We start from the raw sequence: 17,967 nt of genomic DNA, 5'->3' as shown, positions 1-17,967 counted from the left end.
AAGGTGCCCACTAGAGTAGTGGGCATCATATACCAGGCCAACTTCTCACAGGTAGTAACCACCACCCTCACTTTCGGGTGCACCCGAGGGTCACCGGTGATGGTTAAGGGGAGCATGGAGAACTAAAAATGCTTGTGGCATACCTGAAATCGCAGGTAGTATCTGTGGGTTTGCTGAACATAGGTGTGAAAATGGGCATCCTCCTTATCCAATGCCACCATCTAGTTGCCTTGGCTACTCAGGCTGAAGGGTGCATCTTGAACTTGTCCTTCTTGAGGAAGAAGTTCAGGGCCTAAGGTCTAGGATTGGACAAAGGCCTCTGTCCTGCTTTGTATCAGAAAGTATCAGGAGTAGCACCAGTTCCGACCTCTGGTGCCAGTTCCCTCTATAGCTCTTTTCTTTAAGAGCGCTTGAACTTCTTTCAGAGAATGGGTAAGTGGTCCTCAAGAAGCTGTTGTGATATAGGCGACATATCTGGAGGAGTGGAGAGAAAGGGCAGGGCAGAGTAATGTTGGACAATTTGAAGCACCCATTTGTCTGATGTGATGCTGTGCCATCCGTGGAGACAAAAACCTATTCGGCCTCCAACCAGGCCGCCGTCTGCCACTGAGGGTCAGCTAAAGGGATTTGCACCAGGGGGAGGGACAGGGAATTTGGTAGGTCATTGCCCCTGGGTGTTGGATGCTGTTGGCTGGATCTCTGACCTCGAACATGACAGAACTGGGAGGTCTCTGAAACCCTCTTCTGAGATCGCAAAAGGGGCAATAATATAGGGGAAACTATTGTTCGGGCACTGGGTGCAAGGCCAAGAAAGTGAGCTGTTACTTTGCGTTCTTTGAAGCACTCTTGTGCCGAGCCTGCCTTGTATACAAAGAGATAGTGTAAGAAAGTGCCCTTATTTTGCATGGTTGCCCCCACTTTTTGACAACCTGCTGATGGACTTGGTCAAGAACCCAGGGTACACTCAGTCAAACAGGTACCCAGGGTCTACGTTCTTTCCCTAAACTGCATTCAAAAACAAAACCCAATTGGCACTCTTTGTCCACAGATCAGTCCCTTGTAAATGGTACCACAGGTGCCAAGGGCACTGTGGCCAGGGAAGGCCTCTAGGGCTGCAGCACTTATTGTGCCGCTCTTAGAGACGATGCGCCTTTACACACGCTTCCATTGCAGGCTGCGTGTTTTGGAATAGAACAAAGTGAAGAGTCGACATGGCGTACATCCCTGTGAACCATGCCTACAACCCTCTGCCCTGGCATAGATCAGCCACCCCTCTAGCTGGGTGCACTATACCAGTGGTGAGGCTACAGGTGCAGGAGCCCTGTACCCCTAAAATGTCTAAGGCAATTCTTAGACAGTGCAGTAATTCTATTAAGAGTATATGGTGCTGGGAGTTTGTCATTGCCAACGGCACAGCATCATAATGTCTTTAATGAAAACTGGGAAGTTTGGTATCAAACTTCTCAGCACATTAAACCCACACTGATGCCAGTGTGGAATTTAATGAAAAATGCAATCAGTGGGGATCTTAGAGATGACCCCTCAAAAAGGACCTAACACTAGTGTCCAGGCTGAGTGGCTGTTTGCCAGCTACCACCGCCAGATATGTTTCTGGACCCTTAGTTTGAGAGCTTGCTGCTCTCCTGGGTCTGAAACAATGCACATCCTGGGACGAGGTGCCAAGCCTCCTCCCCCAGGATGGGCAGGGTCCACGAAGGGGAAGCTTCAAAGGCTTGCCGCCTTTGTGAGCTACCCCAGCCCTTTGCTGCTTCCAGCAACTGGCCCCCACCGGTTCTGACCCCCACTTTTGGCAGGAGAATCGGCTGGAAAACCAAGTGAGGAAGGGAGGTGTGCCCACCTTTCCCAACCCCACCCCTCAGGTGGGGGAGGCGAGGTGAAGCACAACTCTTAGACTTTGCCATCTTGCAGATGAGGAGACCCATCCAACCAGAGTGAGGCATATGCCCCCCTCCTACTGGAGGGTGGCATAATAGGGGGTATACCCACCCCAAGGAAGGGGCCCATTGGTCCCAATCTTTACGTACCTGTAATACCCCTAAATCTAGAATTTAGGGGCAACCCTGAATCTTGCCTCCTCAGACAAAAATGGACAAAAAGAAAAGAAGAAGGACTGAAGAACCCGTGCTGAAACTCAGAAGAGGAGGATGCCCACTGACTTGGCCCTAGCCCTTCTGGCCTTTCCCCACCTTGAACCAGCTCCAGCGAAATCCTGTATACCGATAACCACATTTTCTCTATAGGAATACACTGACTGTTTTTCCTTGAAAATCGTTCCAAGTGCAGAGTTGGTTTTGTAGGAGAAAATGAAAAACTGCAAATAACTAAAAGCTGCTTTACTTACCTTTTCTACTCTAGGACATGCCCCAGTGTGATATATAGGCATATCACACTGAGCAGAAAAAAGTAATCCATAAAGTATTTTGTAAAGTAATCAAAAGTAATCTAACACTAATTTCCACTGTATTGAAAAGATCTACAAACCTGTAACACAGATATGTTCATTCAGCTTGCTTATATTGTTCAACCTGCCTTGAAAAGTGCAATTTACACTTACCTGAACCAAGCTTGCTTGGTTCTAGAAAATAAATATAGTTCAATAATATTTTTTTATACAAACAAATTGGTCTGAGTTAAATTTTTAAGTGTGTGACATGATTTTCTGCCTAAGTGTGTACACAAAATGCTTAACACTACCCTCTGATAAAGCCTTACTGCTCGCCCACACTACCACAAACAGAGAGTAAGTTGCTATATACTTTTACCTCTGCCTACCTTTAGGGTTCCACTTGACTTTGTGCACACTATACCTCATTTTGGTGTAGTATATACCAGTTCCAGCTTCCTACAGATCGGTCCTATCATATGGCATATCAATGAGGAATTGTTAGATATCTCTGGAAACACATGTTCTTATACATAGAAGACACTGAAGCATCACGTGGGTATCAACTACCCTACCAAGACAAACAGTAGTGTGCAGGCCCGATCTGATTACGTTCTTCGCTGGGTCTTGACCATCCTGGATTATTTGTTTATAGCTTGGCACAAAGTTTGTGTGGGACTGCAGGCAAGATCTTGCTCATCATGTCTCGCAAAGCGTGCATGTAACACTCTGAGGAGGCAACTCGAATTGGCAGATCAGAGGGCACGGATGGCAGAGGAGGGCATCCTTTTCCTGAATGCCGCCATACATTTCAACTCTCTGACAAGATGATTGGAAATGCATTCGGGTTGAGGCAGCTGGTAAAAGCCTGAACCAGTAGCCTGTCTGGTGTTGGATGCTGCAGGAGGAAATACGATTCTCACCAGAGTTAGTCTGTGCATTCAGACTATTTGTCTTTTAAAGAGGGGACAAGATCCTGGTTTTGCCCTGGAGCCCAAGAGGATGTCTGAGAGGGCTTTGTTGAATGGGAGCAGTGGTTATGAAGAGGGCTTCCTTTGCAGCAGGACTTCAGTGAGTACATTTGTTTTAACCTTCACTGAGGTAATCTGGGCATCAAGAACATCTGCTGCTCTTTTATTCACCATGGCGAAAGAAACAAATTACTCCTTAGATAGGTCAGGTGGGGAATTAAGTCCTATCTGTGGATAGGTGTCAAGGCCACTGGCCTTCTTTAAGTCCAGAAATACATTCTCATTATAGTGGAGATTCATGGATGTATGTCAGTACAATGCGATCTTTTAGATCGCGGTACTTTACAACGCGGTTTCTACAACGCAAGTCGTTACAACGACTTGTGTTGGAGAGCGAAAATGAGGATTAATATAATTTTATATTCCAACACCAGCCCACGTAACAGTAAGGAAGGTGTTGGAATATAAAATTACAATATTCCTTAACCAACAGTGCCATCCAGCGCAAGTCGTAGTAACGACTTGCGTTGTAATGGCAGCATGGTAAAGGTAGTGCGGTGTAAACACCGCGTTGTAAACGATGTATCCCAGATTCATCATCACCTTCGTCCTGTTGCTCTGGATCTAACAGTCTATGTGGCAAAAGAAGTGTAGCACAATCAAATGCCGTGGAATAGGTCGACTTTTATCAGAGTTGTGGCGGATTTGCTACCAATTCTAAAAGGGCTATGTTTTTGTTCTTTGGCACCAGCAGCGCTGGCTCCAGGGAATCTGGCATGGTATTCTGCACGGGAGAAGAAGTCAGAATAGGCGTCTGCCCTAAAGTTGGAAAGACCCCGGAGTGGGGGTGAGAGGCAACGTTGGGAGTCAGGGATGGATCTGCAGCTGGTATTCCGACTAGAGACCTCTGTGGATCTATGGGGCATGAAGGCGCGCCAGAGGATTTGGAAAATTTGCAGCATAGCCTCTTTGCAGGCCTGAATCTGCTGTGATGTGAAACTTGGGCTGGATTGTGACTGCTATGGGCGACCAAGTCCATGTGACGTCTCCTGACACAAGTGGCGGGAAGAAGGGGAGACATGTTTTGATGTCATGTGTGTTGTCTTTTTTGACTTACCTGAAGCCTTGGAGTTGAGTAAAGATCTCTCTCAGGAGCAACCTTGGGACCGAGAATGTGTCCATGTCCCCAACTTAGACAGGACTTTCAAGCTTTTCTATGGTGCTCCTTGACAAAGATTTGCCTTACGGTTAGGTTTATACAAGCGCATTTGCCACATGGCTTCGAGTGGTGTGGGAGTAGAGACACGAGAGACAGACCTCATGGAGCTCCATCACTGACATCTATTTGTTACATTCCCCACAGGGAAAAGACATACTGCACACTGGTAAAATTCTTTAGGAAAATGTTTTCTATCGAGTGCCAGAAATAGATGAAAAGTGCTTTGGATCTGTATCGGCAGGCACAGAAAGAAAGGGGCTGAAATCGACCTATGGAGGTTGCGGTCACTTAAGGGGCAGTGAGGCTGATGTGGAGCCGCACAATGCCACTGATTGGCGCACGAGGGAATTGCTGAGAAAAATATACATATCCAGTCTGGCACTTAGGGGGTATTCATAAGGTGAGAAAAATGCGGCTGGACATACCCATGAAAACCATGACTTTCTTTAACTATTAACATCTATTGCATGTTGCCTCTGCAACCAAATTAGAGGCTTCTTGAAGAGAACCACAACTTAGAAAACTGTTACTTAAAGTGTATTCAAGAAGTATGTGCTAAGAGAATAACCATACCTGAGATCCTGATGTAGTAATTATTGTTAGGTGGGATTGATCAACAATTTATCTTCTTATAAGTAAGAACACCTCACATTCAATGACACTTTACCTCATGTGGTATGTCCTTTGGGCAAGGTAGGCGCTGTCCCCGATCCAGGAGCTCAATCAGTCTCACCACTGTCATCTGCCCCTGCGTGACCCCAATCATCTCCATGAATTTCTATGGATTGTGAGAAAGAAGGGTGCCAGTTTATTAAAAGCTGTTAACATACAACCATTCTCTTTTATGCTTCGAAACAAGAAACAACTTTCTTAGTCTCTTATGCTCATAATCTGCTCACTGTCCACACCATTGCATTCATTTTAGCACCCCAGAACCAAAGCGTCACTAAAGTGTGTTCTCACTCTAGCACCAACTAGAGAGTCACGTATCTGTCAAAATATTGACATATCAGGGCAACCTTTGCTGCAATTTTTTTTGTAGAGTTTTATATAGTGCGAACTAGACCTGAGAAGACATTGTGTATCAGAACGCTTTACATGAACACCAGTTTCGTTACATGAGGACACATTAATTTTTTGTTAGGCACGGGGAGATTAAGTGATTTGCCCAGAATCACAGGATGTTGAGCGTCGTTGCCGAGACTCGAACCCGGTTCCCCAGCTTCGAGGTCGACCGCTCTAGCCGTAAGGCTACATCCTCTCCCAAGACTAACTACATCCTCTCTTTTGAGACGAACTCTGCAATTCATAGCCCTTACACATGCCACTTGCATTTCATCCCTTAAGACACAAACATTTTATTTTACTAGTATGAATACAAAGCTGAAATCTATATTATCTTAAACATATTTTTTTTAAAAGACTTTGTAAGTGTGAAAAGTCCCTAACTCTACAGTGTTTGCAAATAAATGAACATACACATCTCTATTCATTTCGTGAGGATTGCTTACCTAGCGATAACAAAGTTTCAGCGAATGCTATATTACTCTTGCAGTGTAACAGAACTCTGAAAAGTTACCAGGTATAAGACAAAAAAATGAAATATCTTATAACAAGAATGTGTGCCAGAGAATGATGTGTTTATCCAAGAAAGGCCAATTTGTGCAAACTGGTACTGCCAATATTAGTTCATTTGTGTGCCCCCTGATGAACTTAATTTGAGGATGACTAGAAAATGCAAGGAGGTAATACACATTTTAAGTGAAACATTATTAGTACTTGGTAAACATCTTTTACTGTAGGTTTTTCAGCTTCTGAATAATGAAAATCACCATCCACCAAGAATTAATGTTCTCTAACTATACTCTGAGGAGCCTGTGTAAGTGCTAGATAGGTCTCCTGGCATTCCTCTTGTCAAAGTCAAGTAGTGTTAACAGCATGGTACTTGATCTAATAGGATACAACCCCTTCATGCTGTGTGAATGTCTCTTCTTTGGCTTACTCATTACTCAAATAACAAAACAATCCAAGGGAACAGTGCAAAAGACTCCATCCATAATCTCTGGCACAGCACTCTACAGGCCAGGCCACCAAACCACACTCAAAGTACATAAACTGACATAATACTCACCGCAAGAGGGCTCTCACTAGTCTCACAGTATGTCAGAAGTTCATAAAGTGTAACCCCAAAGGACCACATGTCTGAGGCGTAGAAAAATTTACACTCCTTCAGACACTCCACAGCATACCTAAACAAAGATGGGACCAAAACAAACATGTTATGTTAAGTTAACTGCGATTTATAAAGCGCCTAAGACTGGCAAGGCACCCACCTGCGGTCTGAGAGAGATGTTAAACAGAAGTGGCGATCGTGCCGATCCTTGAGGGACTCCGCAGGTTAGTGACCCTCTTTTGGACACACAGTCGCCCATCTGGATCCTTTGAGTCCGGTCTGTCAGGAAGGAGGTGATCCATTGGTGTATCGTCCCGCGGATACCTATGTCCCTGATGCGTGTCAGAAGTTGACCGTTGTGGACCGTGTGAACGCAGCCGAGAGGTATAGGAGGACCAGGACACACAGTTTCTTGCTGTCTGCGGTGAGCCTGATTTCATCGAACAACGACAGCATCACTAGCACGCTGCTGTGGTGGGCTCTAAATCCTGCCTGCCTACCCTCAAGTAGTTGATGTTCCACTATAAATATCGATAGGGTTTTGAGGATGTGCTGTTCCATTATTTTAGCGAGTAAAGGAAGTTGGGATATGGACCTATAGTTCTTCATAATGGTGGTGTCAGCTCCCACCTTTTTTAGTAGGGAGGTTTCTCTGGCTTCCTTAAAGTTACCGGGGACCTTTCCCGTTTCCAGTGATCAATTGAGCAGGGCGAGGACCTCTCCCTTAATCGCTGGGAGGGCCAACTTGAATATCCTTGGTGGACATGGGTCTGCGGGTGAGCCTGACTTAATACGGGTCACAATGTGGGCCAGGGAGTCGTGGTCCAGCCTTGGAAAAATGGCAATAGGCTCTTTCATGTCACAATATGGCTCCTTCCTAGTTAAAGAGCTCTGGCTGCTGGAGGTGTTGCGTATGTCTGTTAAGATGTCCTTTATCTAGGAAGAAAGTCAGGAATCTGTTACAGTGATCCTGGCTGGTGGCTGCTTCCTGCGTCTGATTTAGACTTAGCTCTTTCAGGATTCTAAAGGTTTCTTTTTGTTTGTTCTCTGCCTCCATAATCCTGGCCTTGTAGAACTCGGCCTTTCTTGTAAGCAGCGCTTTTTTGTAAGTGGCTAGCTTAGCCCTGTACTCTTTAAGCGTCTTCGGGTCGTAGGACTTAAGCCACGGTCTTTCATGTTGGTATAAGGTCCATTTCTGTCCCCTTAGTTCCTCTGTGAACCAGGGGGCTCCCTTGCCCTTGTTCTTCACTTTTATTTTACGAGCCGGTGCCACCTTGTTGATGGCTGCTCTCTGCTGGTTAGTGAAGGATTCACTATCCTCCTTGAAATCCTCTGGCCTAAAACTCCTCGGTGAGTTGTTACGCAGAGCATCCCCTAGGTTATCTGCCTCAATTTTACTCCAGCTACACACCATTTTCCATTCCGGAGGGGGGGAGCAAGGAGCGCCTAGCTTGGGTGATTTGGAGGCTGATCAGGTAGTGATCTGACCAACTACAAGGTTAAATATGCATCAATTTAGCTGTGGCTGAGCGGACCAAATGAGGCCTAGGGTGTGTTCCCCTTCTCGTGGAAGGGCACATCCAAGAGCTGCTGCAGCCCCAATGTGGACATGGTTTCCTCTAGCGGCTCGGCCTATGCCTCTCTCGGTCGCTGGTCCCATTGGTAGTTGAAATCACCCACCAACAGGAGTTGCTGATACCGTGAGCATAGGTCGGTGATTATTTCAGTAAGGTTGTCGATGAACCGGGGGGTCGATCGAGGGGGACGGTACGCCTCCATTATTGTCAGGCATTAAGGCTTGGAGCATACTTTTGCCACCAAGATTTCGGCGCCTTCTATGTTTTCTCCAGACAATTTTTCTATTGCTAGCTGTTTATTACAGTGTAACACCCCCCCCTCTTTTCCCATCCTGTCTGTTATGCCATAGGGCATCGTACGCTAAGGGTAGTGACGCTACCAAGTCCGGCCCTGAGTCGCCATCAAGCCAAGTTTCTGTGATTGCTAGGATGTTGGGGGATTCTTCTTGAAGGAGGGTAAAGATCTCTAGGCAATGTTTCTGAAGTGAGCGTGTGTTAAGTACTAGTGTTTTAGGTACTTACTATTACTAGGACCTATGCCCTCTGAAGCTGTGCGGCCCTCTCCTTTCCTCCCCCCTCTGTAATAAGCAGTTTCTCTGATCGGAGTATGCCCTCTACCTGTGGCTCCAGGGGGAGATCCCTGCGCTTTTGAGCCCTTAGCACTTCCGCCGAGTATGACTGGATTAGGCATGGGGTCGTGGCCCCTGGTCCCGTTCGGGCGGAGACGGGCTTGCCTTAGGCAGACCCGCTGGGCGCGTCTGCTGTGTGTCTGCTCCAGCGTGCTAATTACCCCGTCCCTCGCCCCCCTACCCACTGATCAGCCCTGCAGGCAGCAGCTGACTTCCCCCGTGACCACTACACCGAGCTAGTACAGCATAAGTGGTCAAGAATGCAGCCTCCGTGAATAGAATCAGGTCAGTGACTCAGTTTCACCATATTAGCATTAGCATCAAATGAAAAAAATGTCAATACATGAAACCCCGTTGGTTACAGGTTTTAAAAAAGGGGATTAAAACGATAACAGCAGGTTTGTTTGTGAAGTTAAAATGTGCACGCACCACCTGGGGTAGCTGTAGCCATTGGATTGGTGCAGAAAATCAGACTTGATGGTTAGCCAAAAAGAATATATCAGTCAGTAAATTTGATCAAAAAGGACTTACAGGAAAAAGGAGCGGTGTAAGCTAAATGGGTCTGGCTGTAATAATCGATGATCTAACTTTCCAAATAGACTTTGAATTAATGCATATTTTCCCCCAAATGCACTGCACAAATTTAACACAACATTTTATCTTCAAGTCTGCATTACCAGAATACTGGGCTATCTCCATCTTCTCGCACCCGGTAGTATTCATGGCCCTCTGGAATGGCCTTAGCTAGGCCAAAATCCCCAATCTTCACCACATTTTCATTCTCCACCAGCACATTGCGGGCAGCAAGGTCTCTGTGGATGTAGTGCTGGGAGTGCAGATAGGCCATGCCCTACAAAAGGATGAAAAACATTACTTACTAGTAACTACAGCTTATCAGCGCTGGGATCGTTGATAACAGTCCTTGACTTTAACTTTGTGTCAGGCCCAGAAAAACAAGTTACTTACTTAAGGTAACACTCTTTCTGGTGGATACTCTATCTTACAGCAGATTCCAAACCTTTAGAATACTCCTCAGCTGCCAGACTGGATCAAGAAGATAGCATTGCTCTGACACGCTGGTAGGTGGCAATGTATGACTCTGTGATGACCTCGTTCCATCCTGGAAGTGGCAATGAAACTGCATATAAGAGGCACCCCTGCAAGTCTATGTCAGTTGCTTGTGTCTGTCCTCGAATGCAGTGCCCAAAAATACTCAGAGGTATCTATAAACAGAACTTTAGTTTGAGACTTTTTATATGAAAAGAGACCATTCCACAGAACAAAAGGGTGGGTGGACAGGGAGGATCTTGTAGTTAGACAGAGTATCCACCAGAAAGTGCTACAACAGGTATGTCACTTCTTCAGAATGATACTTCAAACCACAGATCCATAACCTTTAGACTAGATATCAAAGCAGCAACTCCCAAGATGGTGGGCCTGTTGAATGGCTCAGGCCAAAATGTCCCACAGAAAGGAATCGACTATATGCTCTTCTCGTCGGACCTGCCCGACAAGGCAGGGGTGCTTCATGAACGTGTGCAGTGATGCTCACGTTGCGGCATATGTCAAGAACAGGGGCTCTAACTCAAAGTCTCTCCTCCTTTTTCTAGGGGTGAAGCAGAGGAAAGTATGTTAGGAGAGAGCCAGACTTCCAAAAGTGTAAATGAGTCACTACTTTTGACAAGGATGCCCTCGTACTCAAACCACTTTATCTGGGAAAAAGGTGGTGTGAGGCAGCTGTACTGAAAGTGCTTGGGGTTCACTCACGTGACAAGCCAAAGCTACTACAACCAGGAACACAGTCTTTAGAGTCAAAAGCAGTGTTTAATTTGAGCCGGTGCTTTCTGGTGTCAAGCACCAGCACTTAATTGGTTTCCGGTGCTTGGCACCAGCACCTAATTGTCAACACCACACTTAGGGCAGTCTGCCACATGGTGGCAAAGCTCATGTAATTTAGAGATGAGCAGTATAACAGTTGTTTAGGAACACAATATACATTTAAAAAATTGCTAATACTTGCCTCCCCAGCCATTCCTTTAACTCTGGGGACCTGGAACAATCTGAACTGTGTCATTTACATGCAAGAGAGATGATTAGTAGTTGTTTTGGCAGCAATGACAAAGGCGATGGGTAGTGCAAGCTGCAGTGGCCTCCAGGTCAGAGCCCTGGCACTTAATATTTTACAAATTAAGCACTAAGATGTAGTGGATAGCTTAGCATTGTTTCGAAGAGACTACAAATGAGGAAAGTGAGGATCAAACTGTGATCCCACTGTGAAATCACAAAGAGTCTGATGGGAAACACGAGTCAAATATTTTAGAAACCTCATCACAACAGTTAATTTGAACAAGGACAGCTGGTCTAGAAAAGCTGAAAATTGCGGACTAATAATAACATCACTGGTGGTGCCTTCGCCAAGTCCTTGCTGGGCAAGAGATAAAATAAGCCAAACATTCAACAGTTTGGCCTAGAACAGGTCTCTATTAAGAGTGCCACACCAGGCCACAAACGGTTCCCAGTGCCTGGTGTAGACAAACTTTGTAGAAGGGTGCCTGGCAGCAAAGGATGACATCCACAACTTTGTAAGATCGATCGAATGCAGTCATCTGCAGTTGCTCAATCTCCATGCATGGAGGTGCGATTTCACAGGTTCAGGTGTACTACCCTGCCCCACTGCTGCAACAGGAGATGCTCCTGAAGCAACAGACTGATTAGAGAAGAGATATTTCTGGTCAAAGGTTACGTGTACCAGACTCGTCTTGAGCAATATGGAATGACTAGGATGACTTGTGCCGCGTCATTCCTTATCTTCTTCAGATTTCTGGATTGGAGATGCAGGTGTTGGAAACGCATACAGGAGTCCCGTGGTCAACTCTATCAGGAATCTATCTCAGAGAGAGAGAGGGCATTCTTGAGACTGCCAGCATGCAAAAGCTTTGACATCGAGTGTTCGCGGTGGTAGCAAAAAGATCCAAGCAGATTTCTCCTCATTGCTGAAAAACTCCTCAGGCTGTTACTGCCATATGTAATACATCAGGTGCTGCTGGCTGTGTGTATCACAAAGATCCTGCCAGGTGGTTTATGACTAGGGAAATCCCCTGAAGCTCCAGCCAGCTCCAGAGAGGAAGTGCCTCTCGGCACAGGACCCTACCCCGCCCGCTTGCTGCAGTACCACATGACGACGATTGCCCCCGAGTAGCTGAACTAGTCTTCCTTTGATGGACAGTAGGAAGGTTTTTAGCACCAGCTGAATGGTCCAAAACTCTAACAGGTTGATATGGAGCTTTGGAAGAGGACACAGTTCTCTTGCACAGTGGAAAAAAAGACACATTTTAAGAAAGAACTTGTCAACTGATGACGAAAAAGTTGGGAGCAGGCTATGGATCCACGTGCAAAGGCAAGAAAAGAAAGGAACTGGCGTTGACACTCAGGGGTGGTGCTTATAAGGAGCTCCATCGTCTCTTGCGGGCGGATTAGAGTCAATGAGGATTCACACAGAGCAACCTAACTGTGCACAGTAGCAAAGCTGTTTAAATCTTAAATTTCCGGTCTGGTGCCTGGGGATATTTTAAAGGTGAGGAATCTGCAATTAGAAGTATCAATTAAAATTAAGAGCTATGAAAGACTCTTGGGGACTGAAGGATTTAAGCATGTGATCTTACAGAACATCCAAAGATAGAGAAGAAACATCTATGGAAGACCCAATGCGGGAGACAGACTTGCTGAGTACTTGTAATTCGAGCTGTGCACCTTATTTCACCGCATAGAACTTCAAGCATGCATCATTCTAAAACCAACATGCCAGAAGAATGCAAAATGTTAACCTAAAAAAACTGATCAGTGTTACTTGTCCTTTTTGATTGAAACCTTATCTTAGAACGAGCCTCTCTCGCCGAAACTGCTCCTCCAATCTTCTTCCCTTTCTTTCGGAACTTGGCTTCACCTATGTCTTTCTCTTCATCAACATTACTTCATAGATTCATTAATACAACTGGATCTCTGTTTTGCATCATGAAGACATTGCACATAGCCTACCACTTTTAAGGCTCTAACCATTATTTGCCGAGCCCTTTTTGATCCGGCAACACACATTACATCCTTTACTGCGTTTTCGCAAATCTTCCCTAAAAGACACAGTCTATGCTAATCTTAGTGTATGCATGTTTACTCACTGACAAAAGAATGTTCCATGATCTAACAAAACATCAAGAAACAGACCTAAGCAAGCGCAATTAAACTTGAAACAAAAGGCTTTATTTCAAATCTGTTAATGCATGAGCCACTCTATACTATAGATTTATTGATTCATTCCATCCTTATTTTGACCAAAACCCCTTAACTCTCGAGTAAGTGATCAGTCATGCAGAACCTTGTTTTCCTTTCTCCTTCTCTGCCCTAGATGGGCTGCTACCCGCAGCACTGATCTCTAAGCGGCCTTGTTAATCACAAACCAAAAAAAGTCGGTTAATAAATTCTCTGTAAGGTAATACTAAAGTCACTTCAATCTGCACAAATACAGCCTAGGCACTTCTGTGGGCATACAGACATTTATTTACCTCGCAGATCTGTTGAGCAAAGAGAAGGATCTGTGCCAAGCCGACCTTGTGTTTGGGCAGGTAGTCCCGAAGACTCCCCAAGGGTACATATTCCATGATGAGCTGAACAATCTTCTCTCCTGAAGCAAGAGTGCACCAGATTCAGAAATGACAAGCTTTCTGGCAAACTAGCAAAGCATTAAAAAGTACAAGAGTTGTTATATTATATGACAACAGCTGAAACCAATTGGGCGATACAGCATCGACTCCCACAAATTTATTCCCACAAACTACCTTAAAATATTCCATTTATTTTTTAACATTGCTTCTGTAAAATTCTTTACAACTACCACCAGTGGGGTCATAAAACACTTTCTTTTGCATATCGGCACCACCATTCTTTTAACCTGTTGCCTTCTATGGCTGGAAATGACTACAGCTCTCCTACGTTGAGATCTTTCATAGAATCACATGCTTGCATCATTCCTTGTAGTCGAAGAGAGATCCCCCACAGAAATTATAAACAGCAGTGTAAGATAAAAAACTCAATCCAAAGCCACCTCGCCTTAATAGCGGAATAACCTAACTGAGAAGATCCAAACTGCAGCCAAAGAGATGCCAGCTCACCAGACCACCCCACCTAGAAACCACCAGACTTCAGATTTCTATAGCACCAGAATGAAAGTACGTACATCACATGAGCGTCTGGTTGCATATAAATCTATGAATGATCCCAATACTACATGAAGGAGAATACTATTTACCCTATAAGCACATGTTTAAGCGTGTAATGCTGTACATTCACATGCTTAGCATACTCCTGCCATCTAGTGTTGATGCTCGGGTCTTTACAAGTTGATTTTTTTAAGAAGTCTGTCAAGTAATGAGTTATGGTGTCACTTCTCAGTGTACATCGCACATGGGTATCGACTCCATGTTAGATTGTTTTTGCACAGCGAGTGAGAAAGTCAGAATATGTCTGGTATATCAACGTAGGCATCGCAAGTCAAATGTAGTGTGCAGTGAAATACAGTAAGCAAAATAAAAAAGGTTGCAGGAGGAAGGTAGATGTAAATCTAAAGCACTTAATGCTATCAACAGATGCTTACAATATAAGTAGCATTTTCCATTTGTAGCATGTGGTTGTAGATACATATGCTTAGCATAGACTGTAAAGCACCTCCTGGAGCAGTAGCTGGCATGTTATTAATACAGATATCTGGAAGAAGGTTCTTAAGATCATCTGGCCTGTTGATGGGCTAAGATATCTACACAGTAGTTCTAGGTAAAGGAATGTGGTGTTAACCAGGTGGCTATCTTACACATTTCCTACAAAGGTCATGGTTGCTCCTTTCTTGTGGGTGTAGTGCGCCCTGGAAGGAGCAGGTAGAACCCTCTTTACTTTATGATAGGTATGAATACATTTAACTATCCACCTAGCTAAACCTGCCTTGCAGAAAGGATGCCCTCTTTTTATGTTTTGCAAAAGAGACAAAAAGCTATTCCAAATTCCAGAAAACCATGGTCTTGTCAATGCAGTACATAGGAGCTCTTTTACGGTCTAGTGTATTTAGTGCGCTTTTAGCAAGAGTTTGGTTGAGGGGAAAAACTGTAAGCTGTACGGTTTGGCTAAGGTGGTAGGACGATAGCACCTTAGGGAGGATCTTGCATAGTTAAGAGCACCCTGCCCTTGAGGACCTGGATGAATGGCTTGTGTGAAGTGAGTGCCTGCAGTTCACTAATGCATCTAAAAGGTAATGGCCAAAAGGAAGGCCACCTTCCCAGACAGGAACAGAAGGGGTCATAAAAGAACAAGTTACTTACCTTCCGTAACGTATTATCTTGTAGGGACTCTATTTAGCTGCATTCCTTACCTTTGAATTTCCCAGGCGTCAAGATGGATCCGCAAACTTTGCACCGCCATCGAGTGGCTCCATTCAGCTCTGTGTGAAGTACATTGGCAGCGTCAGTTATGACGCTGCGGTCACTTAAATAGGTGCCAACCAGGTGCAGGGATGTCCGTTCTCTATGTTTTTTCCTCACCAGAAGTGCAGAGCCTCGAAGTAACTGATGAAATCATGTGCAAAACTAGGGACCTGAAAGCGGAGTACCTTAATCCTAATCAGTCCGCAAAGCGGAGAGGCATGGGTGGGCCTGTAAGGAATCTGCAGCTAGACAGAGTCTCTACAAGATATTATGTTACTGAAGGTAAGTAAGCTGTTCATCCGATAGAGACTTCTAGCTGCAGATTCCTTATCTTTGAATTAGATACCAAAGCCATACCATTCGGGCAGTGGGTTGTGGACTAATACCTTACACTAGGAAGTCTTAAAGAACCAAACAAGCAAAATGCCTGTCCCCGTGGACTTGACTGTCCAGGAAGTAGTGCTTGGCAAACATGTGCAAAGATGCCCACGTTGCTGCCTGACAGATTTTCAGGAGTGGAACACCCTGAGTGACGGCCGTTGTTGCAGCTTAATCCCTCAGTGGGCTCCTTCTTAGCCAAGGCATAGCAGATATTACCCAAGTGAGAGATGGTCCTTTTCTGCACTGCCCGCCTCTTCTTAGCTCTCATGTACCCCACAAAACGTGGTCGTCCACCCGGAACGCTTTTGTGCAGTCAAGGTAGAATGACAATGCTCTTTTTGGACCCAGACGGTGGAGACGCTCCTATTCCTTAGAGAGATGCGGGGGACAAAAGAAGGTGGATAGCGTGATAGACTGACCCAGATGGAATAGGGTCACCACCCACCAGCATGGATGCGAAGCATGACTTTGTCTGGAAAAGACATCATGTAGTGAGGCGTACTGGATAGCGCCTACAACTCGCTCACCCTCTGGTCAGATGTTATCGCCACCAGAAAGGCTATCTTGATGGTAAGCAGCCGGAGGAGACAGTTGTGCAAAGATTTGAAGGCAGCACACATAAGAAATGTGAGTACCAAATTAAGGTCCCACCGCTGCATAACAAGGGTGTGGGTGGACACAAGTGAGCCAGGCCCTTCAAAAACCTAGTTACAATTGGAGACCGAAAAAGACAGGGTTGATTTGGCAGCCGCAAAAAAGCGGATAGAGCAGAAAGATAACCCTTAAAAATACCCAACGCAGAGCCCTGCTGGGCAAGGGTAAGAATAAAAAGAAGAGACAGAAGCAGAAAGAGGGTCAATAGACCTTTCTGTACAGTATAATACACATTTCTGCCAACGGCAGACAATTACCGTGTATGGGGAGGGCCGCTGGCCACCAAAATAATGTTGCATACTTGAAGAGGAAGATCAAAAGCCATCAACTGCCGCCACTCAATTTCCACACATGGAGACGCAGAGTTGACAGGTTCGGGAGGTGGACCCTACTCTGCGGCTGTGACAGAAGTTCCTCCGGAAGGGGCAGCCTGATCGGAGGATCGATGCTCATTTGCAGAAGCTCTGGATGCCAGACTCTCCTTGCCCTGTCCGGAGACACAAGAATGACTTGGGCCCAGTTGTTCCTGATCATCTTCAGAACCCTGGGCAGGAATGGTTTTGCTGAAACTGCGTGTTCTCTTCAAAGGCTGACAGATCTAATCAAGGATCTCCCCACTGCTGAAAGAGACCCTGTGCCACATCCGTCTGGAGATGCCATTCGTGATCCGCTAGGCATCAACAGCAGAGTTTGTTCGCCATGGCGTTCAGAGAACCTGCCAGGTGTTGAACCACCAGGGTTGTGCCCTGCTGTTCCAGCCGAGAAGTGGCCTTAACAACGAATCAATAGCAACAAGTGTACTAAACAACAAATCCTCAACCACGACCTTTACTTGAACCACAACCTCATTAACCACCACTGTACACGATCAACGACCACCTTAACCACTACTGTACATGAAACATGCCTTAATAAGCCAAAGGTAAGTGTCAATAATTAAATAATGAATCTTAAATGCAAGTGTAATTATATAAAAATAATTGCAATTAAGAACGACATGTAAGGTATTTAATTTTAATCAGGCTTTCGATATATTAGTCTTTGTTTTAATTCACTGTGTTAGGCCAGTAGAGGGCACTGTTGGTTTGTTATTCAAAGATGTGATCTTGATCTGTGCAAAATGCGACTGGTTGTCACATTTGAAATGGTGAAAAAATGGAGGTTGTCCGTTTTAAAAATGTTTAAATTAAGTCAAATCATTTTACAAATGAACAAATGATCAACAATCCATTTTGAAAAAAATATATTTTCTTTAAGAACTTGCTTTTTTACTATAGTTTAAATTAGTGCAGTTTGTGTTATATTAATTTAGTTAGCATTCTAATCAAAATCGAAAAAAAAGATGGTTTTATATTTCATTATTTTTTAGCGTACATTAGTGTATTTTTCTAAGTCTGTCCGTATTTGTAAAAAAAGATTTTCAAGATGATAATTTAAAGAATAAAAACATAAATGTTTTATCAAAAAGACATGTTTAATATATTTACATTTTTTGTAC

General features: G+C 44.8%; 1 protein-coding gene across 1 annotated transcript in view; it reads right to left on the bottom strand.

Moving 5' to 3' along the window:
• The window catches only part of TYK2 (tyrosine kinase 2), a 523,599-nt gene that overhangs the window by 27,074 nt on the left and 478,558 nt on the right, over nucleotides 1-17,967 (bottom strand). The window contains exons 20-23 of the mRNA XM_078640035.1: nucleotides 13,530-13,648; nucleotides 9,651-9,823; nucleotides 6,726-6,843; nucleotides 5,262-5,372 (exon numbers count right to left, since the gene is read on the bottom strand). Coding sequence (XP_078496161.1) covers nucleotides 5,262-5,372; nucleotides 6,726-6,843; nucleotides 9,651-9,823; nucleotides 13,530-13,648 — 521 coding nt within the window. The remainder of the gene's footprint in view (nucleotides 1-5,261; nucleotides 5,373-6,725; nucleotides 6,844-9,650; nucleotides 9,824-13,529; nucleotides 13,649-17,967) is intronic.

Source organism: Lissotriton helveticus, chromosome 1_1 (assembly GCF_964261635.1).
Source record: "Lissotriton helveticus chromosome 1_1, aLisHel1.1, whole genome shotgun sequence".
Classification (NCBI taxonomy): domain Eukaryota; kingdom Metazoa; phylum Chordata; class Amphibia; order Caudata; family Salamandridae; genus Lissotriton; species Lissotriton helveticus.
This window is presented reverse-complemented; position numbering and strand designations above follow the sequence as displayed.